Raw genomic sequence first — 25430 nt, 5'->3', positions numbered from 1 at the left:
TCTGCCCATGTGCCCTGAGAGCAGTTGGCCCAGCAGCAACCTCCGAGGTCAAGGGTGAAGGTGATCGGACTGAGGGGTGCTGAGTACCAGGGCCCCACGCGGAGCAGGAGCAGGGGAGGAGGGTGGAGCTATTCAGAGCCACCCCGCCAAAACCCACCAGGGCCTACTGAGGCCTGGTGTGAGCACAGCAGGAGCTGAGTCTTACTGGAGATGCAGCTGTTGGGAATGGGTTGGGGGCGGATAGGGAGTGGTGGATGGGTGTCTGGGGGAGATGGGAGGAGCCTCACGGGACAGGAAAAAGTAGTTTAGACGGTAGCCTGGCGTTTTCAGGGAAGAATCTGTTACTTCTTTATCTTTCTTGATTTATGTCAGTGTTATTCCTTGCTTGCTGGCTGGCAACAGGGTACCTGCAGCAGATCACTGATTCCTTCCCAACAAGACCTTTATCTGATATACCTGCCCAAAGATGCACACACCCCTACTTTGTGTAAGTGTCTGCACACGGACACCTAGCACCATAAGGTGGGGTTTAAAAAGATACATCTGTGTGGGAGTGGAGGCTTTGGGCACGGGTAAAAGGTGATGCTATTGCCACAGACCAAGCTCCACAAAACATCCCAAGTATCATACCTCCTCTGTGCTGACGCTTTCCCAAAATTTCTTAGAAAAAGGCACAGTGGTGACCAGGCGTCACAATAATTAAGAAAAAAAGTGTCAGTTGGAAGGGCTGTTCTGAGAGCACCAGACACAGCTTATTGTCACATCTTAGGTTTTAAACTTATGCAAGGGAACCATGGGAATGACACTCTGTTCTTTACAGCAGCTCAGAGGCCAAGTATCATCTAAACCCTGTACCACTTTGCAAAGTCAGTCAACAGGAGGGCGAAGCAGGGAGACCTTTCATGGATTAGCAGTACTGGGAGCTACCTGACAGAGGGAGATGGGCAGAGACTTACTTGGCAGTAATTTCTTCATCATATTTGGTTTTCAGGTCAAATAATTCTGTTCGAGTTTTTTCCAGGGCTGAAAGGCAGAGGACATAAAATCATGATATAAGATACTAATTGTTCCTATTAAATCAGAAAGAAAAAAAATCACATTCTCATTCCAAAGGAGGCAAAGATTACAAAAGTATCACAGAATGGAAAAGAAAAATCCCCTGCCACTGCTGCTTCAGCTCATCCCATGAGCCTCTAATTACATAAATTTCCTGCTTTTAAATAAATTTCATTATTAAAAATATTTCCATATATAATTGCATATATGTTTAAGTGTATATACATATATATATATTTTTACCCACTCCCATAAATTAAAAATATATACACATATATATACACACCTCCTCCCCATAAATACCAACAGTAAAGAATCTGCCTGCAATGCAGGAGACCAGAGTTTGATCCCTGGGTCGGGAAGATCCCCTGGAGAAGGGAATGGCAATTCACTCCAGTATTCTTTCCTAGAGAATTTCATGGACAGAGGAGCCTGGTGGGAAACAGTCCATGGGGTCGCACAGAGTAGGACATGACTGAGTGACTAACACACATGCACCCATAAATAGGATGATACAAACATCTTCTGAGATTTACACTTTGCCCTGAGCAGCTGCTGCTGCTGCTTCTAAGTTGCTTCAGTCGTGTCCAACTCTGTGCGACCCCATAGACGGCAGCCCACAAGGCTCCTCTGTCCCAAGGCTCCTCTTGTCTCCAGGCAAGAATACTGGAGTGGGTTGCCATTTCCTCCTCCAATGCATGAAAGTGAAAAGTGAAAGTGAAGTCACTCAGTCATGTCTGACTCTTAGCGACTCCATGGACTGCAGCCTACCAGGCTCCTCCGTCCATGGGATTTTCCAGGCAAGAGTACTGGAGTGGGGTGCCACTGCCTTCTCCGTGCCCTGAGCAGAAGCACAGAAATCTCTCTATGCTGGGACATGAGAATGACAGTAACAATTTAGCTCCTGCACAGGGCTTGCCACGTGCCCCGGGCATCAGGATACCTTGAAGGGAAGGTGCTGGGTGAGTGGCTGGGACGTTCCAACTTCAGATAAATACCACCCAGCTGGCCTCCCAAGAGGCAATTACATTCCCATCAATACTGACAGTGTGATTCTTTTCCTATACTCTCACCAACATTGGATATTATCAATTAAAAAAAAAACTTTTTTTGACAATCTGACAGGCAAAACAATCTTTCACTGATTTAATTAGCATTTCCCTGCCTATTCAAAATTAGCATTTTTTTCATATGTGTATTGGCTGTGTGTTTATTCTGTAAACTGCTTGTTTCCATCCTTAGCTCCTTGTTCTCCTGGACTGTTCATCTATTCTTATTGATTTTCGGGTGATCTTTATATTTTGGGGATCTTACGTGTCTGAATTTGTTGTGATTATTTTCTCCCACTCTGTCATTTTTTTTAAAAACCTGGATTATGATGTCTTCTGTTATTTTTCCACATTTAAATTAAATATATAGTCCCGTTTCTCTTTCAAAACAAAAAGAAAAAAAGGCAAAAAGAAGTTTAAAGAGAAACCTGAGCATAGATTTTTGGGTACTTTTGCAGTTTTAAAGGTCTGCTATTACTGTTCTCCTTAACTTCACAGGGTAGAAATAATGTTTTTTCCCTCCATTATTGTTCCAAACGACAAGTTAGCCCTTGACAGTTTGGTGATTTAGACGTGTTTGTTGGAAAAAGAGCAGGAAGAAAGGATGGTTCCTGGCAGTGATGTACATGGAGTTTGCAGCCTCCCACCTTGCCTCGAAGGACTCAGAGTGGGTGACTCACACAGTCGAGGTGGGAAGAGGCCGGGGTCGGGGAGGCGGGTGGTGTCTGAGGCACACTGGGGTGTGCGCTGGCTCCCTCCCTCCTCCAGGCTCACCACAGGGGCGGGGAGACAGGTGTCAGGGGGACCTGCAGGGACTGGGAGGTGGAGTAAACCTGTTCTGGGTCAGTCTGGCTGGCAGTGGCCTGATGGGCAGGCAGAATAGCACACCTGTTTGCAGAGTCTGGACTTTATGTTCGGCTTCTTCTAGCTTTGAGGTGGTGGACATCTGGGTCTCCTGCAGCTTTCTGAAAAGGAAGAGGAGGAAGCCAGATTGGTCATCTTATTGAGCAGCTCAAATGTCTTGTGGGTTCTGGAACTACGGCCATGAGCTGCCTTTAAACGGCTGGAGGCAGGCGTGTGGCTGGGTACCACTAGTGACGCCACGAGCCCTGACCTTTAACCCCCTGACTCTTACCCACACGTCACCCCCCAAGGGAGGTGTACTTCCTGCAGGACCTGATGCGAGGCAATTGAGGTAGAAGGTTATCCTAAATGCAGCTTATTCTCGAAATGCCAGTTATTTTAAAAAAAGAAAAGAAAAAGCATCATCACGCACTCATTGTTTCCTGAAGTTAGCCCGACAAGAATGATGCATTTACATTTTGCTGACACAATGAAGGGGTCTGCTGGAATAAAGGACGCACTGAAGAGATGTGACAGCTGCTCCGTTTCTGTTAGAATGGAATGCGAATGCAACGCTAATACCTAATGGGGACATTCTGAACGTCTGCGGCCACATTCCATGTATTTATATTTCCCAGGATCTCCAGATGAATTCCCTGGTCAATAAATAGCATTCCTTCCTCCTCATCGGCAGAAAAATCTCTAAAAATAAGTCTATTATTTTTATATCGTTTGAATGTAACACATGCTCTCATGAAGAAGAAACCTGGGAATACGGAAAAGTAGAAATGGCACAGTTAAAAAAAGACACCCGAATTTCCATCATCTGTGGAAAAGCACTGCTTGCATTTGCACCTATTTCAATTATAAAACTAATAAATGCTCCGTGTTAAAGAAAAAAACCCCACAAATATTATAAGAGTTGGAAGGTAAAATGTCCTTTCTGTATCTTGGCTCTATTTGCACTCCTCAAATAGAGTTCTTCTGTAGCTCTTTAGAATTTTTAGAAATACAATGTAATATGTGATATACTGTAGCATAATATAAACTCAGATGTGATACATTACAATGTATATAAACAGAAAACCCTTTCTTTTCACACAAAAGGGATCAGGGCACACATGCTATTCTGTAGCTAGCTTTTTCACTTATCTCAGTACTGTGGAAACAGTCTACCCTAGCACATACAGCTCTTTCCCATTCTTATTAAATAACGGACTCCACTCAGCTTCTCTGGGCATTTAGATGACTTATCAAATTTCTTTCTACTAAACAATTCTACAGTGATCATCATAGGTATTGTTGCATAATTCTGATAGTGAATTTGTTGAATAAAATTCAAACAGAGGAACTGCAATGATAAAGGGTGTGTGCAATTGTTTTTGTTGTTTTGATAGATATTCAGAAACTTTCCAACAAAATGAACCTCACCAATTTAAACTCTTGCCAACAGCATTTGAGTGTTCTGCTGTGCCAACACTGGATAAAATTAAACTTAATTTTGCTGCGGAATAAAGCTGAAAATTTCTCTTCGTATGAACTGTCTGTTCCTCTCCTCTGCCCATTTTTTGTAGTGCGGACTTTTTCTTATTAACTTGTAAGAGCTCTTTGTTTGTAAGGAAAATTAGCCCTTTCTTTTATGTGGTGCAAGTATTTCTTCCTAGTTTTTTGATGGTATAAAAATGTTATTCATCTTTATTTGTTTTTAAATGTCTGTATGAAATTTTAGGCAGTCATATTTATACAAATTTTCTTTTATGCTTAGAAAGATTTCTCCATTCCAAAATCATTAAAAACAAAGTAAATGCCCATGTTTTCTTCCCGTATGTGTATGATTTAATTACTGACATTTAAACTCTAATCCATTTCAATTTTTTGGTAAAGAATGAGATAAAGATCTAGTGTTATCCCCCACCCTCAGTGGTCAACTATTTGTATCTTTCAATATAATCAATCTTTTAACCTAATTTGAAAAATCAACTTAATGATATTAAATTTCTATAGGAATTTATTGTAACACTTCTATAAAGCATGACTTTGCTCTGTGCAGATGTAACCACATTGTCTATAATTCTGTACTATGCATTTTTCACTTCATATTACGCCAGGTACATTTCTGGGGTTACTGCAAATTCAACAAAACTATCTCTTATGTATCCATTTCTTGTTGGCAGGGCATTTCAATGACTTGCATTGTCCCCTGTCCCCCAATTTTCAGTAATATGGTGAGAAATCTCTTTGGGCATGAAGTACTTTCCGAGGAGACATATTTAGCAGCAGTTCCACTTCTGCTGGGTCAAAAGTCCACTCGTCCTTCTGAGCCCTGACTTTGTGGGGCTCTCCCAGCAGTATGCGTGCGGCGTTCCTTGCAGAGCTGGGCTTGACCTGAGAGACTGGCTTTGGTCCTGCAGCAAGGACCTTAGGAGGCCAGGGTGCAGCGGTGGGTTTGGCTCCGGCCCCATCTCTGGGTGCCTGGGTGGGAGAGTAGGGGCAGGTCCCTAGCCTGAGGCCTGGTCTCTCCACCTGAAAAATGAGACCGTCAGCTTGGCAGCTCTATCCTGGACACTAGGTGAGACGATGCCCCGAGAGGGCCTGGCAGTGAGTGCAGCAGGGATTCTTCCTCTTTTCTAAATGAAGCCAGCTTCACAGTGCCCCAGAGAGGCCTTGCTGATGCTGGAGAGCTCCACTGGCCCGCCTCATGGAAGTCTGAGCAGCTGCTTCCGAATCCACGGGAAACAGCCACAGGATGCCATCATGAGCCTGCCTTGCACTTGTAACCAGACATGTAGTGCCTCTCGTTAATGGTCTCATGATTCTCCACGGCAGGCTGAAATTTTTACATCTTGGCTTCACCAGAGTTCTGAGAGCCTGACTTGTGCAATTTGAATTGGTGACTTCAACAGTCCTTATGGTTTTCACAGGAAATCTAACTTTCATTAAGTCGTCACACTAGCTGAAAACCCAACTCATTATTTGTGGCAAAGTTTTGGGTGAAGCAGGCCCGTGGAAACCTAACACTCACAACCCCCAGATGGTGCATGAACACATTTTACTGATACCAGTGCCAACAAACCAAGACAGTGTGCGTGTGTGTGAGAGACAGACAGAGGCAGAGGGAGCTGTTAAATACTAACATTCCACTGAAGAAGGTAGTGGGAGCTTGGGGTCGCCCAGGGCTTCCTAGAGAGGACAGGCAGCAGGAGACGGTCCTGCCCCTCTCATCTCACCTCGGGTACAACCCCCATGTGTCAACTACACAAGCTTTGTGCCCAAGCTCCGCCTCATGCAGCCCTCAGACACACCCTTGGACCACCAGACACCATTCCCCAATGGGGAGAGACTGGTACACTTTACTCAAGCCCATCTTACAAATTACAGAACAAGGGACACAAACAAATGGTTTTCAAACAAAATTGTGCCCTAGAGCAGGGACCCCCAAGCTCCAGGATGTAACGCCTGATGATCTGAGGTAGAGCCGATTTAATAATAAGAAAAATAAAGTGCACACAGTAAGTGGAATGTGCTTGAATCATCTTGAAACCATCCGATCCCCACCTCCCTAATTCTGTGGAAAACCTATCTTCCATGAAACCGGTCTCTGGTGCCAAAAAGGTTGGAGGCTACTGCCTTAGAGCCTCTAGGATTCTGGTTTCCAACCTGGGCTTATTTCACCGGATTGCTTTTAAAAAAAAACAAAAACTTGTGATATAAACAAGTAAAACCTTACATCGGCACATAGGTGCCTGCAGACCCCAAAACATGCTCACCTCTCCTTTTCTGCAAAATCATTTTGTAACTTTTGTTCCTTTTCAAGAGCTATGGTCTCAGCCTGGTTCTTCAGAGTCTGTTCATATTCTCGGATTTTCTCTTTAAGTGCTTTTATCGTAACCTCTGCAGAAGGGGCGGAAAAAAAAAACTCCAGTAAGAGAAGCATGGTTCCACACAGCTATATATACTAGGCTTTCGTAACCTAGGAGGATCGGTGTGTTTTAAACTTTAGCTCTTCAACCCTGACACAAAATCAATGGTTACGAGTCCCTTTGGAGACCTTTTACTCCCTAAATGTTAAATTGAACTTTAAACATTTAGGTTGAGGAGGATCAATGGATTTTGCTGGGAAGAAGAACTATGTCTCTCTAATACAACTTAAGAAAAAGAAAAGGGGGAAATCAATGCTAAAATATAATATCATCTTATTGATGAGCTGAAATTATAGTCTTCTACTGAGGGAAGATTAATAACATTTTAGTGTAGGTTTAAGTACTTTCTTATAAAGAAAACAGTTTATAATTGTGTGCACAGTTTGGAAGAAGCCTACAGACCTCCCTGGCTGTGGGCTGCAGCCCTGCTGTTTCACAAGTGATGGAACAACAGTGCACTAAGTGGGTCTGGGGCACGTCTGCCTGGCTGGAAGGGACCATTTCCGGAGCTTGGGTGCCGAGAGCAGCCTCCTCCCTGGCCAGAGTCCGGCAGACCTGGGCTGCGTGTGCAGCGCAGATGACTTAGGGCCCAGGGGAGCCACGTTGGAGGAAGGGCGTGTGCCAGGCGGCAGTGCTGAGAGACGAAGCCCCGGGGTATCTGGTGCTCAGGACTCGGGGCCTCCTGGGTGGCAGGGCCCCCTGGAAAGCCCAGGCTCCCCTCTCCACCAAGTTTGTGTTTATGGGCCCAAAGTGGGAACACAAGAGCAGATGCAATGAACAGGGCAGGGTCCTAACTCAGACCTGTTGGTGGCTAGGGCAGCATCACTCCACCTGCCTCGACATGGATACCTCCACCGCTATGGGGGCTGGCCGGCCCCCAGCCAACTACTGCAGCCCCAGCTCCAAGGTGAGCAAAGCCCTTGAGGGACTACACTTGCTCAGATGAGGATCCATCACATAGGAGGCAGGACTGAGTGCCCTGGTGGTCCCAGTACCCGACATGGTGGGCGGTCAGCGGGCTGAGTAGGGTGAGGCCATGAAGGGGCTGCAACAACAGGGCTCCAGGCTCACGTGACAAGGTCGCCTGCCAGGTCTCTGCTCACGTAAGTGCTTGGACTGGTGGCCTTGGTCCCTCTGGGCTGTAACTTGTGTTGGCTTCCACTCCCTGAGCTGCACGGACATGCCGGCCCAGGCAGGAGCTTGACAGCCGGGCGTTTATGCCCACGTGGCTTATGGAGAAAAGCTAGAGGCTCTTTTGTTAAAATAAGAAACTGGTGCTTTTCTTTAAATGGAACCAGGGGGATCTCCTCGGAGGAGGAGAGAGGGAATTAAGACCAATGACCCTGGCAAGGCATCTGAGAGATGAACATGGGGCTTCCTACCTCTTGGACTGAGTGTTTGAGGCTTGGAAGAAATGCCCTGTAAGCACAATGGTTAGTGATACATGAGCAAAGGGGTGCAGGCTGGGTGGGAGTGGAACGCGTCCAAAACGGACACATGACAGGTCACCTCGGGAAACACCTGCATATTCTCTTTAGTCGATGGTCTACAGGCTGTAAACAGGCGGAATCTCTGCTTTGAACAGTGGGTTGTAGACATCTGGGCAGCCCCTGACCCATCTATGCGCCTTCCAGGGGAGACTGGGGCACTAGCTAGGAGCTCTACTCTGTCTGACGGGGTCTCTTCACCACCCCCACCCCAGGAGGATTGCTTGTTAAGTCAGGGGTGACTTGTCCTGGAGCCTCTGTCCCTCCTCTGCCACCTGGGCCGGGGGCCGGGACATTGCCCTGGGTGTGTCCCAGCTGTGCCCCTCCGTGTGAGTGGAGTTGGGTGGGAGTGAGGGGGCAGTTAGGTTAGGGGGAGGGCAGGGCGAGCAGTGTGGAGGAGCAGAGGACACTCAAGAGCTCTGCTCCCACTGCGAAGTGGTGGCAACCAAGGGACCCCTGGCCCGGTCTGCCGGCCTCGGAGCCTTTGTTCTTAAGGCATGGGCTTTGCGTTTCTATTTTTTTAGCTGCGCCTCAGGGCTTGTGGGATCTTAGTTCCCCGACCAGGGATTGAACCCATGCCGCCTGCAATGCAAGCGTGGAGTCCTAACCACTGGACTGCCAGGGAAGACCCTTGGGCTCTGCATTTCATTTGAAAATGCCCATCAGTTGAGACTTTTGGGGGAGGTGATGGCCTCACACTGGGCAACTGGCCCCTGGAGTGAGGTGGGTGATGAGGCAGGTAGAGAGGGGGCGCACGCCTTCCACCAGAACCAAATCATACTGAAGGAAACCCAGGTGGTGGATCTGTCCAAATAAGATGGCAGGGGTCGCTGGAAGGAAACAACAAGCACCCCCGCCACCTTCGGGTTGGTGTTGTAGAAACATCAGAACCAGAATTTCCAGGTTCTCTTTCCCCTGAACGTGGGTGATTCTGACCAGAGCTGGGAGGGAGCACTTCTCTCACTGGACGCCCCCCACCTCCTAAGTCCACACCTTGCTCCCCAGTAGGACTGAGCTGTCCCTCCAGCCCACAGCCTCTCCGCTCCCTGTGGGGCCAGAACGAGGGGGTGTCCCCCAGGAAGGGGCCTTCAGGCTTGTTGCCTCACTGTCCAGGACCTTCCTGACTCTTCCTGGGTCCTTTCCATGGACGATCCCTCCTCACCAGCCTGGGTCCAAAGGTCTCAGAACCCAAGGATGCTTTTAATTTTTAAATTTTTCTTAAAAAAGCCTTTCTTTCTTTTTTAAAAAAGATTTCTCTTGATGTGGACCATTTTTAAAGTCTTTATTTAATTTGTTACAGTATCATTTCTGTTTTACGTTTTGGCCGTGAGGCAGGTGAGATCTTAGCTCTCCCACCAGGGAGCGAATACACATCTTTTGCATTGGGAGGTGAAGTCTCAACCACTGGGACTGCCAAGGGACATCCTCCAAGGATACTTTTAAAAATTGTCGTCAAGTAATTCCTTCTGCAGCCCTCAGGGGAAGTCTCTCAAGCAGGTTGCTCTCTTTTCTGTCACCTTCCTCACCCATACCCCAAGCAAAACCAAAGAGGCCCATTTCCACTTGGACTTGGCTCAGAGACCTGCCGCGGCTGTCAGATGGGGCAGTGGCTTTTCTCAGAGACAAGGAAGCCTGAATGGGACACGTTTGCATCTTAGGTGTAGGAGAGAGTTCTCCGGTCTTCCTTGGCAGGAAAAGCCAGGCAACCTTTGTCCTCTCTCCTGTTGACAGCTGGGCAACCACACCAAGAGGCTGTTTTGTTTTCCTCCTTTAGATTTGTCATGAACAGGTGACGCTGACGAGGACACAGGGGTTCTTAAGTGTGGGGACATGGAGCCTTCGTCTAAAGCCTTAATGTATTAGCAGCAATTATTAAACCACTTATTGGATGTGGCCCTTTGATCATAAGCTGGCTTATCTGACATGTGCCACCCGCAGGCAACGCATCTGTCTTTTAAAGGCAGACCCTATCACACGATGATTCAGGAAGAATTTTTAAAGACTCCTGATTGGTGCCATCAGGGAGGCAATAAAATCATATGTGGTCATAGTGTGGAGGAAAAGTTTTCCTTCTCAATAGCTAAGTGTTATTATTATCTCTCTGTAATGACTCAGATTCTTACCCCACCTGGACTCCATGACACAGGTGACAATCAGAGCTAGTCCCAACAGTATGGGTAAAGCAATTTAAAAAAAAAAAAGAAAGAAAGAAAAGAAAAGAAAAAAGGAACAGAAGAAAAAAGAAAGAAGAAAAGCAAAAGTAAGGAACAAATACGTCTTCCACCAACCTTGATTTTTTACTTCAGCGAATTCCTTATTGTATTCTTCGAGAGTTTCCCTAAGTTTTTGGTTCTCCGTCTCAATGTCGTGCAGGCGCTGCACTTTGAGCTGGAGCTGCTGCCCAAGGTCCAGCGCGGGAACGGGATCTGCAAGAGAGGGACACACGGGTCACTGTCTTCTGGACACGCTTGAGCCACCCTTGCAGAGGCTCGGAGCAGGCCACCTGGCTCCCAGGCCGTCAGCTTCCCCGGGCCCCGCTGGGTGGACAGGGTTCATCTCTGCAGCCACTAAGGGATGTTCAGGTAGAATCCAGTGCATGAGAATGGGGTGAGACTGACCACGGACTCCCTGGGATCTGCTCACTGCCCTGGCCTGGTGTGACACTTGAAGGATTTTTCATTCCCTGATCTGCTAGGAAGAGAGAGAGATATGCATGGTGGCTGGTGGGGCGGGCAGGGGCAGTGGGGGAGCCCGGAAAAATCTCCCAGCACCCATTCAGAGAAGGCACCGAAAGCCTCGGGTTTCTAATAATTCTTGTAAAGCTGGAAATGAGAGCTGCTGCCTGGAGAGCGTCTGCTCATCACAGAACACTTTTTACGGACATTTTCTCATTTGAGCCCTAGGACAATCCTGGGAGAAAGATGTGTGACATGTATCTCGTTCTTTTCGCAGAAGTCGGAACTAAAGCTCAGGAAGGCAGGGTGATGCGTCCAGGTTTCCAGTTGGTTAGTGGGCAGAGGGCTTTCCCTGGTGGCTCAGTGGTAAAGAATCTGCCTGCCAGTGCAGGAGATGTGGGTTTGATCCCTGGGTCGGGAAGATCTTCTGGAGAAGGAAATGGCAACCCATTCCAGAATTCTTGTCTGGGAAATGCCATGGACAGAGGAGCCTGGTGGGTTGCAGTCCATGGGGTTGCAAAGAGTCAGAATGACTTAGCAACAACAACAAGGGGCAGAGAGAACTCAGACCTACATCTGTGAGTTCAGTGATCATCCTTCCAATAAGGAAGGTCCCCTGAGGGGGCTCTTGAAAGATGATCCCCTCTTCAGGACAGGACCACTTTCTGTCATGGCCATCCTTTAACTGATGAAGCAGGCTCAGCAGACAGTCAGGATTTACTAGCTGGTGATCTGAAGACAGGAGAACCCCGAGTTTCTGCTCATGGTGGTTGTGCCTTTTGCAAGAGGCATGCCTGGTGACCAAGCCATGGTGACCTGTACTGGGCCACTGAGCCAGCCAGCCAGGAGGCCTCCACACTGCTAGTCATAGTACAAACAGTAGGAGAATGGAGAGCTAGGCCAGTTATGAGAGGCCTTGTAGACAATTCAATGTGCTATCCACCACCATATTCCTTGCAAAACAACTGGATTAATTAGGTGAACCACTGACTGAAACCACCCATCCTGGCCCAGGCATGATAGTAACCACTTGACACGAATAATCTTACAACAGGAAGTCCTGATAAGAAACTAACAAGCTACCACCAAATGGAAGAATTCAGGAAGGGTCAAAAGGAGAGGGGAGACACCAGTCCATACGTCCTACCAACCTCCCAGAATCCTCGTAGGAATCCATCTTGGCAGAGCGAAGTGTGCACCACCAGGAAGGACGCTGAGGTGGAATGATTGCCCAGAAACCTGGGAACGGATCCCCTCACCATAAAACCTGAGACTCCGAGCCACGTGGCAGAGCAGTTCTCCTCGGCTCCCTACCCTGACGCTCTCTTCCTGGGTGTCCCTTCCCAATGAAGCCTCTTGCTTTGTCAGCCTGCGTGTCTCCTAGGAAAATTCATTTCTGAGTGTTAGACAAGAGCCCACTCTCGGGCCCTGGAAGGAGTTCCAATTCCTGTAACGGATTTGGACCTAAAATTGGATGCTGTGGACGTGGAAATTTATGGTACTAGTGAGGTCTTTGCCTTTACCATTAATTTAGCACAAAATGGAGAGATATTAAATGTTCTTCTGGCATCAACTGGGTCTTTATTTTTATTTCTGCTGCACTTATAATCCACCTGCTAGGCACCAGTGGGGCACTTCCTCTAGGACTCTCGGGCCCCATCAGAGCAGAAGCATACCCGAGTCTGCTGGGCTTAGAAGAGATTACGGAAGATATTTCTGGTATGGACGCCAGCATCACTTGTGAGACGGCTGCAAAGATTTAGTCTCTGGGTGAGGAATGCTAAACACTGAGCCCAGTGGATCAACAAGGGTATATATTCAAGCGCTCACTTAACTTTCAAATACCAGTGCTGTTAATTTTTCAGACCACCCCTGGTTCCTGGAAGGGAGGGTTCGGCCTACCACGCCTCAGTTGGCACAGCCACCAGGAGCCAGGAGCACTCTGAGATGCCAGTGTCTTCGTGGGGTTTACAAAACTCAGGCCCCAGGGCTCGTTCAGTACAGCATCCAACACTGTCCACCACGTGAAACCCCAGTGGCTGGGCACTGATTCTGTGCATATATACAGCTTATGACTACATCACTGCTTTCTCATTTGTGGCCTCTCATGATTATTTTTATCAGCATTAAAATATTTATATTAAATTAGATCTCAAAAGCCATTTCAGGGATATGGTTCCTTGTAAGTAGGAGTGGTAATAATACTATAGAATGAACATCCTCAGAACATTTCAGGTGCAGTTTTTTATTTTTAAATTTCAGTATCTTCCCTGGACACCTTCCTATACCCTTCTCTCCCACCATAGTCTCATGCCGGGCAAATGGCCTGAAGGAGACAAAGCAGCATGCCCTTGGCTCCCTTCACGTACGATGACAACCTGAACTTGAAACAGAGATCAGGGAAGAACTGAGGAGAAGGAGAACCACTGTGCTTCTGTAGAATTCTATGAACGTCAACTCCTGTAGGTTTCCTGGCACAACTGCCAGTCCAAATTATATTTTTAAAGAGCTAAGCTAGTACACTGCCCTCCATCCCCAAAATTTCTGTTGACAACTCTTCCAGTCCATTCCTTTTAAGAGGCCAGGACCCACTGTATCTGCTTCGAATAAAAAAATAGTTTCCCTCGTTTGATTCAGCAAGGAATTCAGTGACATATAAAAATCGCATGTACATTGTCAACTGAATGGTAACTAGGACCTTTAGACAAATTTTCAAAAGCATTATACTGTAAATGAAAATTCTAGCACGCTCATAATTATTCATTATGGCATGTATATTTAATTTAACATGATTAAAGGTTAACGCCTAAGTAGCAAAACTGGTCAAAGAATAAAGAATGAACTGGATTCAAACATCTCTATGCATTAAACTTCAAACTTTACTACAGTACAGTTGAATGACTCAACGCCTACAGCGTTTGAATATTGTTTTGGATTATGTAAAAGGCATTGCTAAAGTACCTCTTAGGCTTAATTTTTATTACTTGTATTAAAGGAACAGCTAATTACCACATGACAATATAATGACTCTAGCATGTTTGGGCTAGAGACCAAAACAATGAATTTCGGCATGCCAAACCCCAGCCTGCATGTTAATCTAGGGGAAATCATAGCTTTTTGTCTCGTTAATGATTTCCAATGCCATTTAAACCCCACACAAGTATTGTTAGGTCTTATTCTGAACGTCACAAGCCGCCCGTCTCAGCAGCTCCATTAGGGAATCGTCTGGGGGAGGTGAGGGCACACACCCATCCGTGGAACAGGAACACACGAAATCCCTGCTACCTCCTAGTCAACGTGCTTTACTGCCACCGCCATGCTCCCGACGTGACAGACTTGCAAAGTGTTCTACAGCCGTCTCATAGTTCGTTCCTAAAACGCTCTGTGAGGCATGTTATAGCTCATTACGCAACACAGGACTCAAAGAATGTAATTATGACAAACAACAACAAGACCATCACCTGCATATATGCAGCACCTTCGCCTGAGTACCTGGGACACTATCTTGTTAATTCTAGCCGTCACAGCCAGAGGTCGGTGGGGAGGGGGACCTGCAGCCTGTCAGGCGCTGGCGTCTCACCCAGGGAACATGGGGAGGAGAGAAGTCGGCCAGGCAAACAGGTGTGCAAAAGTCTAATTAAGATTTCTGCTTCCTGGACCAGCAGCCGACTAAATTATACTGTCTCTTCAAGTACTAATATAACAAGTCTGTCCTAAGCATCTGTCTGCTCTGGGTAAGACACTGGGGTGGACGTCCAGGTGAATCAGGCAGGCCCAAGCTCACAGAGATAAACCATGTTCACAAACAACAAATGTAAAGCAAGAAGGGCCAAATGGAAGACCGTTTCCAGATGGAGAAACCGGGAAAAGGAGACCTTTTTTTTTAAGAGCCAGAGTTGAGACCCGTGGAGACTTTGGAGCAGTAAATTCACATGGAAGGAACAGCATGGAGCTAGAAGCAGGGGAGGGCCAGGTGCAGCCACAGAAACAGCTCAGTTCAACTGCTGGCACCCACGTACCCACTCTATGATATCAAGACTGTGGCAGGTGCTGGGGGGACATGACGGTGAACAAGACAAAATGCTTGTTCTCAAAGACTTGACATTCTACTGAAGCGAGGGAGACAGACAGACAGCAAACCAAACAAAACAGGGTGCTTGCAGTACTGCCAAGGGTGAAGATGAGAGGAGACAGGGTGTGGAGAATGGTGAATGGGTCCTGGAGACAGATGGACAGGGAGGGACTCTGAGGGGGTGACCCTGGGGTTGAGATCTGGATGTTGAAGAGGAGAGAACATGAAGACTCTTGGTAGAGGGAATGGCCATGCAAGGGTCCAGGGGTGGGCGTGAGGAGGCATACATAGGGCCTACAGAGAAGCTGGTGAGGTATGATGAAAGGAAGGGGAAGTGGTAAAGGGCCAGTTGCCAGAGGGGGAGACCTGAGTGCAAAGATTTAAAGAAAGACATGAACAAAAAACAGAGGGAGAGAGGCAATATGAAGAAGGATCAAGCTGAATTTGAGAGCTGAAATTACTGTGTCGGAGAAGCCCTGCTGCACGGCAGGCAGTGTATCAGTCTCATAAAAATCGTGTCTAAAGTGAGCTAAGGGCCTGAATTTGGATTCAATTCTATTGTGACGGACAAAGCCCTCAGAGAATAGGACTCTTGCAAGATGAGCCACTGAGGCATGAGAGGGAAACTGCAGTGCCACGAAAGGATTTGTTGGTTTTCTAGTTGCGAAGTATTTAAGAGTTTTAAGCTTAAAGATGAGTTAGACAATTTTCTTTTAAAAAGCTAAGTGTTCTAAATGAGCTGCCCTGTTCTGTGATGGCAGATGGCTATCAGTAATATGCTGCCTGGCAGACATTTAAAAAAATATATAAACACATAATCTATGTCTTCGAAGTAAATGTGATGTTTTAATACTTAGTGAGGGGAAAAAAACTGCTTCTTGAATGAAACTCATCTACAGTGACAGCATTCTAAAAGCGGATATTTGGAAATGTTCCCATCGTCACATAAACTTATGGGCTAAGACAACACTGTCTACAAAAAAATATCTCAATGCCTCATATCAAACAAGAGGGAGTAGAGAGAAATGGTTTAGAGTGTGGGCCATACTATATGCTATTGAATCCCAGTTCTGCCACTTACTGGATGTGCAACCATAGAGAAGCTACTTAATGTCTCCATATCTTACTCTCTTCATCTATAAATTGGGCATAATAATTGTGCCAATAGCATTAAGTTGTTGTAAGGATTAATTACCATAATATGTGTATACACTGCCAGACTCGGACTTAGTACTCAATAGATGTTACCTATTATCAATTAACTCAAACCTGAAGAAATATCTGTCAAAAGGGGTTTCAAACCCATTTGTTGATAATATAAAAAATATGATATCTTCTGACTAGTTAGCAAGAAAAATTGAATACCAGGGTAAATAAAAATTTACTAGCTGAACTTCAACTAATATTTTCTTATAACTGGTATGCAGCTTTCAAAGGTAGAAATCATGTTTTTGTAAAGATCGCTAATAATGTACTGCTTTGGTTTGGTTCTATGTATCTTTGTGATTATCTTTTCCAGCCATTTATGGCAGCCATTGAAACCAACAACAAAATGAACAAAACTTGGGAGATTTCCATCGCTGGCTATGGCAGATTAACTGGCACCAGACCTGACCTCTGGCCATAAACTGGAATACTAGGCAATCTAAATGAAACCACCATTTACAGATGTTGAACAACCAGCAGAGCAGGATGGTGATCCCTGAGAGAGGGAAACAAGCAAGGTGAGCCCTATGATCACCCTGACCTTCTGCCAGGAAATACCTTCTGGACTGCAGCACAGGCAAGAGGGAAACCCAAGCAGAGCATAATGGTCTTTTGGATTGAGAAGATAGATTTCCAGAAGACCAGTAGGCTGAAGCGCCTGGAATTTATAGGGCAGAGCACTGGAAAGGAAGGAGATACGCAGAGAAAGAGAGGAAGCTGCAGAGGAGCAGTCTAAGATCTGCTGCTAGAAGAGAAGGCACATACGCACACATCAGGTGAAACTCCACGAGGCTGGGCAAAGAACTGCAAGGAAGGTCTAAGTCAACAAGTCCCAGAGTTTGCAGAGTGTTTGGAGGCTTTTGAGTTACAACTAGCCTGAGAAGAGAGGCTTGTTGAACAGCCAGAACGTTCAGTGGAAGACAGCAAAGGGCCACACCAGAGTGGAGGGCTAAGTTAATCCTAAAGTAAAGGCTAGTTTGGACCTGTCCCCAAAGGCATAAAGCATGTCTCTGAATAACTGAGTTGATCTGCAAGTAATTTAACTGCCTGCCCCAAATATTTCAACACTCTTAAGAAAGACAACAAAATCCAGTTAATAATTAAAATGTCCAACATCCAATCAAAAATTACTAGACATGCAAAGAAGCAGGATAAGGGGAAAAAAATCAGTTAATAAAAACAGAACCAGAAATTATAAGAGATAATGGAAGTAGCTGACAAAGACTTAAACAATTATTATAAGCATGCTCAAGGATTAAAGAAAAACATGAACAGAACAAGGAGAGGAACAGAAGCTATGAGGAACCAGATGGAATTCTAGAACTTAAAATACAATATCTGAAATGAAAAAAAAAAAATTCCCTATAATGGCTTAAGCACATTAGACACTGCAAAATAAAGATCATAGAACTAATCCAAAGATATAGTCACAGAAAGTATCTAAATAGAAGCACAGAGAAGAGATTGGAAAAAAAAAAGTTACTAAAACCTCAGCAACTTGTGAAACAATAACAATCTGACATACATCTCCCCAAAAGGGGTGAGGGATATATTTGAAAGTGGCAAAATTTTCAAAGAAAGCTATGAACCCCAAATCCAAGAAACTCACCAAGATCCAGGCAGAATAAATGCAAAGAACACCAATAAGCAGTCAAATTACTAACAAGAAGAATAAAAGGAAAATCTTAAAAGCCAGATAAAAGAAGACTCCTGGGAAGACTCAGTAGTGTTGTCAATTTCCCTCAAATTGACCTATAGATACAGTGGAATCCAGATCAAAATCCCGGCAGCCTTGTTTATACAAACTGACAAGTCAAGTCTAAAATTTATATAGAAACTCAATGAACCAAAACAATTTTGAAAAAAACAGACCAAAGGTAAGGACTTATATATAATCTGATTTCAAAATTGACTAAAAAGGCACAAGAGTCAAGATATTATGATATTAACATAAGGATAGACATTCAGATCAATGAAATAATAAGCTGGACTTTAGTAAAATAAAACCTTCTGCTCTTTATATGACAAGAAACTGGGAGAAAATATTTGCAGTGAATATATTTGACAGAGGACTTTTGTATCTAGACTATATAAAAGTTAGAATTCAGCAGTAGGCCAAACAATCCAATTAAAAAAATGGGCAGGAGATGTAAACAGATCCCTTAGAAGTGAAGTTCTATGAAGGTCCAAAAGCATGTGAATAAAAATTTAGCATCATTAGTCACTGAGAAAAACACAAGTTAAAATCACAACGAAATATGCTCTTCACTCACTAGAATGTCCAACACCTAAAGCGCTGACAACAACAAATGGCGTAGGGGACAGGGAGCACCTGGAACCCCACACGCATTGGGGGAGGGGCTAAAACGACACAACTACTTGGAAAACCATTCGACGGCTTCTTATCAAGCTAAACATGCACCCACCCTATGCCCCAGGAATTCTAGTCCTAGCTATTTATCTAAGAGAAATGAGAACAGACGTCCACATACAGCTGTCCATGAACACTTACAGCAGGCTTATTCATGAGAGCCACAAACAGCTCAAAAGTCCATGAATAGGTGGATGCGAAGGCAAATTGCTTTACATCCACACAGTGAAACACCACTCCCCAGTAAATGTGGACGAATAACCCCCAACACACCACACTGAGTGGAGGAAGTCAGATGCATCAGAGTACCTACCCAAGGACCCCATTTATGTGAAACTTCAGAAATGATGAACCTAACCTGGGTTGACAGAAAGCACATCAGAGGTTGCTGGCATTTGAGATAGTGAGGGAACTTTTGAGGGGTTACGGATGTTCTGCATCTTGACTATCTGACTGGCCATTGTATCAAATTGTACACAAAACAGGTGTTTTATTGTGTATAGACTATGCCTCAATGTGGTTGATTTTAAAATATATATTTTTTTACTGAGAGCAAAATGTTTCTTTGTACTGCTAATAAAATGTAAATTTTAAGTCCTTTTGAGTCTTCATCACATCCTTTAAATTCTGTTTTTAGTACATGACTGGCAATGTATTTCATATACTGCTGTAATGACACATGAACATCATTTAAATAAATAAATAGTATATATTGGGGGGTACAAATTTGAATTTTTTTTTTCTGTTGGGGGACATGAACAAAAGTAGCTCAGAAAGTCCACTCAGACCGTGGACTTTGTAGAAAGGATGGACAGAGAAGGTGGAGTCAAGGCAGTGAGAAGTAACGGAGGCTTGTGGGTGAGTGGTCAGATTTGGGGTGCATCCTGGAGGCCGGGTCAGCAGGACTCACTGATAGATCAGCTCTAAGGCGTGAGAGAGGGAAAGGAGAACAGGGTGACCCCTGCCTTTGTGGCCAAAGCCACTGTGTGCATGGTGGTGTCATCTACTTTCTGGTGGCGGGGAGTGGGGGGCAGGGGGAGATGTCATCTAATTTCTGGTGGGAGGTAGTGCTGTGGGGGACCAGCTGCTCTCCTGTGGCCACATGGCGACTGCAAGCCTAACAGAGTCAGAGTCACCCAGGGAGAGTCTGGGGAACCCACACTCCTGCAGAGGAAGAGAGGGTCTGAAGAGGAGCATAATGGCAGAGGTGGGTTCTGTGGGCACAGCGGACTCTCAGATGAGAGAGCTGGCCAGTGGAGGGAGATGCCACCCTGCTCTGAGCACATGTGTCTTCTCAGTGAAATACGAGTTGTGTGGAGATCAGGGCTGAAGAAAGGTGTGAAATAGCACCTGAAAAGGGGATGCTGGGAATAAGGGTGGGGCCCGCCTGGGCTGCTCTGACCTCATGTAGAACGACCAGCGTGGTTCTGCAGGGACTTTGGGACACTGGTGTGGACGTCCTGGTCACTGTCACACCAACAGCCCTCAGGCAGGTACGTCCTGGGAGGAGGAAGAGGGCGCCGCAACCACGTCAGGAGGGGAACTGTGCGGCTGAGAATCGGGGCTCTGATTCCACTGGGCGGTGGGATGCTGGGGTGTGTGTGCAGGAGGGCAGCGGAATGCTGGCTGCTTCTGCTGTGAGGGACTGTAAAGACCCGCAAAGACTGACCCCCTGGACCCCAGTCCACCTGTGCGCAGAAGAGGGGGTGCGGCCCGGGAGCGCCAACCCTGTGACGACATCAGAACGCAGCAGACGCTCCCCTCCACCAGGGCACTCTGGGCTAATGTAATCATACGATTACATAATTAACCCAGCTGTCTCATTAAGAAAATCAACTGGAATTCAGGGCATAATTAGTCATACAGCAATTAGCATGCTGATGAGCAACTGATGAGAAGCTGTCTAGATAGCGCGTGTGCCAGGACCACCCCAGTCACGGCAGAGGGGGGAAGACGCCACCCCCGCCCCCCGCCCCCACTGCAAGCCAAGTCACCAAGTCACCACCAGTGAGTTCTCCTGCTGGGCTGGAGGCCAGGGACAGGAGTCCAGAGGGAGAACCCTGAAGGTGGGGCGGCAAGTGCCTCGGATGCCCATCTTGGCAGGCTGGCCTTTATTCAGTGCATGTGCAGCTGCTTGCTTGGCTTGCAAACGTTCCGCTCCTCGGGTCCCGAGTTTGTTTCAGGTTGGTCGAGGAGGGTGGAGAGGCGGCCCCCTCTTCCGGCTGCAGTCACCCCAGCACTGGTCAGAGCCTGACCATCCCCTGGCCCCTTCGGACCAGCTATGGTCCTGCAGCCCAGCAGGGGGAATGGGGGCACCTGCAACCCACAGCTTCACTCCATGGCCAAGGCCCCATCCCTCTCCTGTCCTGTCGTGGAGCCGGTGGTTGATTTTCACGTGTAAATGGACATGTTTCAGGAAGGGAACCTGAAAACGTGCGAAGGGTCTCCTGCTATCAGGTTCCGAGGTTAGAGTTCTCTCTGGAGGGACCTGGGCACCCGTGCGCTGCTTGCCAACCCTGGGAGCATGGAAGACCCGGACTGGAGCAGCCTCTAGGAGCAGGCTGGGGTGGCCACATCACATGGCCTTCAAAACCGCCACCGAGATGCATGTCGGTGAAAAGCCTGGTATGAGAAGCAAGGGGGTAGTTCTAACAGATCTTAAGACTTCGCTGCTTTTTTTGGCCAGGAGTCTTACTATGCATCCTTCATCAGGGGACAGACAGGAAGAAAAAAGACAGACAGAAGGAAAAAGGACTGAACAGTGCTTCCTGGTTTTAACTGATAGCATGTCTTCACTTAAAACAGCCTGTTGGGCACAAAGGACTGGCTCACTCTGTTATTCTTATGTGCTTGTTTCCTTGCTCACTCGTGTCTGACTCTTTGCTACACTAGGGACTGTAGTCTGCCAGGCTCCTCTGTCCATGGGATTTTCCAGGCAAGAATATGGGAGTGGGTTGCCATTTCCTTCTCCAGGGGATCTTCATGACCCAAGGATTGGATCTGTGTGTCCAGTGTCTCCTGCGTTGCAAGCAGATTCTTTATCCACTAAGCCACTGGGGAAGTCCTGTTATTCTTATAGAAAAGAATTAAAAAGCGGCTCTCAGTACAGATGATGGTCCTCTTTTACTTCTGGATGCTCAGATGTGAGGCCGATGGGGACCTTCTCCAGCAGAGACAGTTTCCTTAAATCCTGATGGAAACTTCCCGCCGCCCCGCAGCAGCAGCACCCAGGAGCAGGGGCATCTTGGTGTGGGTGCTGCAAACAGAGCAGCCTCCAAAACGGGCTCCCTTCTGCTGGTTCCCTTTCAAGACTTCTGAAAATGAACACTTTCTACTTCTGATTGCAGGCCAGTCATCTGAGGGGAATGAAGTGAGCTGGGCCAGTCAGGAAACACTGTGCGCCAGCAGTTTCCCGAGTCCATAAGTGTTTTATATCACTGGTAATGATAGGAAATGGCCACCCACTCCAGTACTCTTGCCTGGAGAATCCCACGGACAGAGAAGCCTGGTGGGCTACAGTCCATGGGGTTGCACAGAGTCGGACACGCCTGAGCACAAGCGTCTCATCATGGGCTCCCTAAGATTTAAATCTTAAAACCAACCTCTCTGGGCACTGCCTTTGTGTTTGAAGGGTTTGGGTCTATAGGGCCTAAACCATGTCTTAGCGAGGACTGAGAGATGACTCTTTGTTGGTGCTGGGGTGGGAGGGGCCCAGAGAGAACCCAGAAGATGATGAGAACCAGCAAAGACTCTGCCAATGGACTCTACACCGGGGCAGAGATGTTCTGCAGCACCGCTGCCCAGCTCTCCAACACTTATCTTTCTAGGAACTTCTAAAAAAAAAAAAAAAACCTTTGCAGAGATGTTTGTGGGACTGAAAAGGCACAGTTGTGTTTTATACCAATTATTGCTGCTGCTGCTGTTGCTAAGTCGCTTCAGTCATGTCCGACTCTGTGCGACCCCATAGATGGCAGCCCACCAGGCTCCCCCGTCCCTGGGATTCTCCAGGCAAGAACACTGGAGTGGGTTGCCATTTCTTTCTCCAATGCATGAAAGTGAAAAGGGACAGTGAAGTTGCTTAGTCATGCCTGACTCTTAGCGACCCCATGGACTGCAGCCTACCAGGCTCCTCTGCCCATGGGATTTTCCAGGCAAGAGTACTGGAGTGGGTTGCCATTGCCTTCTCCGTACCAATTATTAAGTGTGGACAAATACTCCACCCATTACTGCTTACGTTCTTATCTGGTTAACCCGCTACTAAGGGCTACTCAGCAACTAGGATTGAGAGTTGAATATTTTACAAATGTATGCTCCCACCCCTCCCCCCACCCTCTACCCGGATTGTAGAGATACAGGCAAGCTCATCGTAAAGAATCTAAAAAGCATCAAGAAGCAAGAGCAAAGTCACCCACGCGAGGTTAATTCCTGGCAGATTATGCATACATACCATGGTAACTCTGCTCAGAACACAGTAAAAATTCCAGTTATGCAAGGGCCTTTAAGAGGAGGTCATTCCAGAATTTTCCCAGCTATCTGAGAGGGTCACACTCTAAGAATGGAGACATTTACTTCTTCTTCCATTACAGTGAGGGAAGGAGGCTGCCTACTTCACCAGCTTTAACTGTGGGATATTCTCTCAAAGACGCTCCACAGTCTCGCACCACCCGAGGGAGGGCAGGAGTTGAGTCTCAGCCTCATTTGCATCTTGGGTGGTTGGTGCTGGGCCTGGCACGTGGCTGCCAGAAATGTAGGCAGAGGGAGTGTGTAAGTATGACTTTGGAACAGCACACCTTGAACTTTTTCTTGCACTGCTGGGGCCAGTGTGGTTGACAGTTGCTGACCTCTGCTCTCACCCACAAACCTAGATTCCAGTGCACAAGGACGCTAGCCTCCTGGGCAGGGTGTCTGCTGCTGGGGACTCCCCGACCTGGGGCCTTGCCGGGTGTCCTCTCAAGTCATGCTGCTGGCAGAGGCTATGATTCTTTTTCCTCATGTGAGTGGCCATTAGCAAGTTAATATAAATCCCCATCAGAGGTTATTAAAATAAAAAATTTTAGATATTTGCAAGTGTAAGCTATTTGTACGTTGATCATATAAACGAAGATATACAATCTGTGATAAGAGTCACAGATGAAGCCATTTAGGCTGATGATGTGAAACTATGACTCTATGAATCTAAATATCAAACTGCTTTACTACTGCCATGACATTGACAAGAAAGGCAAAGGCCACATTCAACTAGAATAATAATGAGGAACAATGAGAGAATTGGTGACTGGAGGCTAACTTGGCACACTTTTCGCTGGTCTTCCTCTTAATTTTGTAAACCAGATAGAACCACATAAACAGTATTGTCATTTAGAGATGGATGAAGTAACACTGCATGAACTGGGTCCTGGGCGAGAGCCATCTGAGTAGCTTTCCTCCACTGTCCAGTCCTCTCCAAGTCCACCCCTGCCAGTAGAAACCCAGAGACCTCACCTCTCCATTCCCATACCACCTGGGATCCCTTTCTGATCTGCTTCCACACTGCAGTCAGGTTGACTTTTTCGCTGTGCAAATCTGATCACGTCATTTCCCTGTTTAAAATCCATCAATGGTCTGTCTGTGAGACAAAGTCCAGAACCCTTCGTCTACTCCAGCGGCCTGGGCCCCTCCCTCTTGAGTCACTGCATTCCCTGACTCAGCTTGATGACGAGCAGGGCTCTTGGACTACTGATGGTGTCCCGGTGTGGATGATATGGTACGTGGTCACTCTCATCACCTCCCTCTCCTCCTCCTGCTCCCTGGGGCTCATTGCATCCTCTGACCCTGCCCTGTCCTTCCCCATCTACACTCTCTTGCCCAGGGGGCTCTGCCTTCAGAGCACTGCTCACACCTAAAATTCACTAATGATCTGTGTGATGACTTTTGGATGCCCACATTCCCACCAGACTCTCGAGTCCACAAGAACAGGAAGCTGTTTGTCACACCTGCTCCCTGCTCCATCCCTGGTACTCAGCACCGTGCCAGGGGACAGCATCCTTAGTGTTGATGGGGCTGCTCCATGGAGCCAAGGGGCACAGCAGGGGGGAAAGATGGCATACATTGGCCACAGTAGCAGGATGTTTCTGATAATAACCTCAAAACTTACGAAGGAATGAGGCACATCTGGTGACAAGTGAGAAGGGAGGTAAACATGAGCTCTTAATGGTGGCAACGGTTCAGGGGACACACCAGGACAATCATGGATTTAAATGTTTACTCAGTGTCTTTGATCTAAAGGAGGTTTTTGGAAGGAGAAATAGCACTACTTGGGATTTTGGATGTGGAAGCTGAGAAGAGGGAGGAGCTTGGTGACCCCAATGCTTCTTTTGAACAATAGAGCTGCACCGCTGGGGGAGGGAAAGGGCTGCGGCAGAGGGGGTCCCCTGCTCCATGCGTGAGGCTGGGTGTGTCGAGCTTGGGATGCTGGCCAGATAGCTACTTAACCCAACGCATTCTGGACGTTAGTACCAGCCACAAAAACCCAAGGCCTCTGAAGTGCATGTGCTGGTTTGATGAACCCTGAGTGCTAAGTATCCTCTAGATGCTAAGCAGTCATCTAGAGCACAGGCTTAGTAGGTGTGATGCACGGGCTTCGTTGCCCTGAGGCATGTGGGATCTTCCTTGTATTAAGTCACTTCAGTCATGTCTTACTCTTTGTGGCCCCATGAACTATAGCCTGCCAGGCTCCTCTGTCCATGGGATTTTCGCAGGGAAAGATACTAGA

General features: G+C 46.8%; 1 protein-coding gene across 1 annotated transcript in view; it reads right to left on the bottom strand.

Moving 5' to 3' along the window:
• CUX1 (cut like homeobox 1) overlaps window positions 1-25430 on the bottom strand; it is a 324659-nt gene that overhangs the window by 107588 nt on the left and 191641 nt on the right. The window contains exons 5-8 of the mRNA XM_052662088.1: window positions 10644-10781; window positions 6716-6839; window positions 2994-3070; window positions 957-1023 (exon numbers count right to left, since the gene is read on the bottom strand). Coding sequence (XP_052518048.1) covers window positions 957-1023; window positions 2994-3070; window positions 6716-6839; window positions 10644-10781 — 406 coding nt within the window. The remainder of the gene's footprint in view (window positions 1-956; window positions 1024-2993; window positions 3071-6715; window positions 6840-10643; window positions 10782-25430) is intronic.

This window comes from Budorcas taxicolor, chromosome 2 (assembly GCF_023091745.1).
Source record: "Budorcas taxicolor isolate Tak-1 chromosome 2, Takin1.1, whole genome shotgun sequence".
Taxonomy (NCBI): Eukaryota; Metazoa; Chordata; class Mammalia; order Artiodactyla; family Bovidae; genus Budorcas; species Budorcas taxicolor.
The sequence above is the reverse complement of the archived record's forward strand: the minus strand, read 5'-3'. Positions and strand labels throughout refer to the sequence as shown.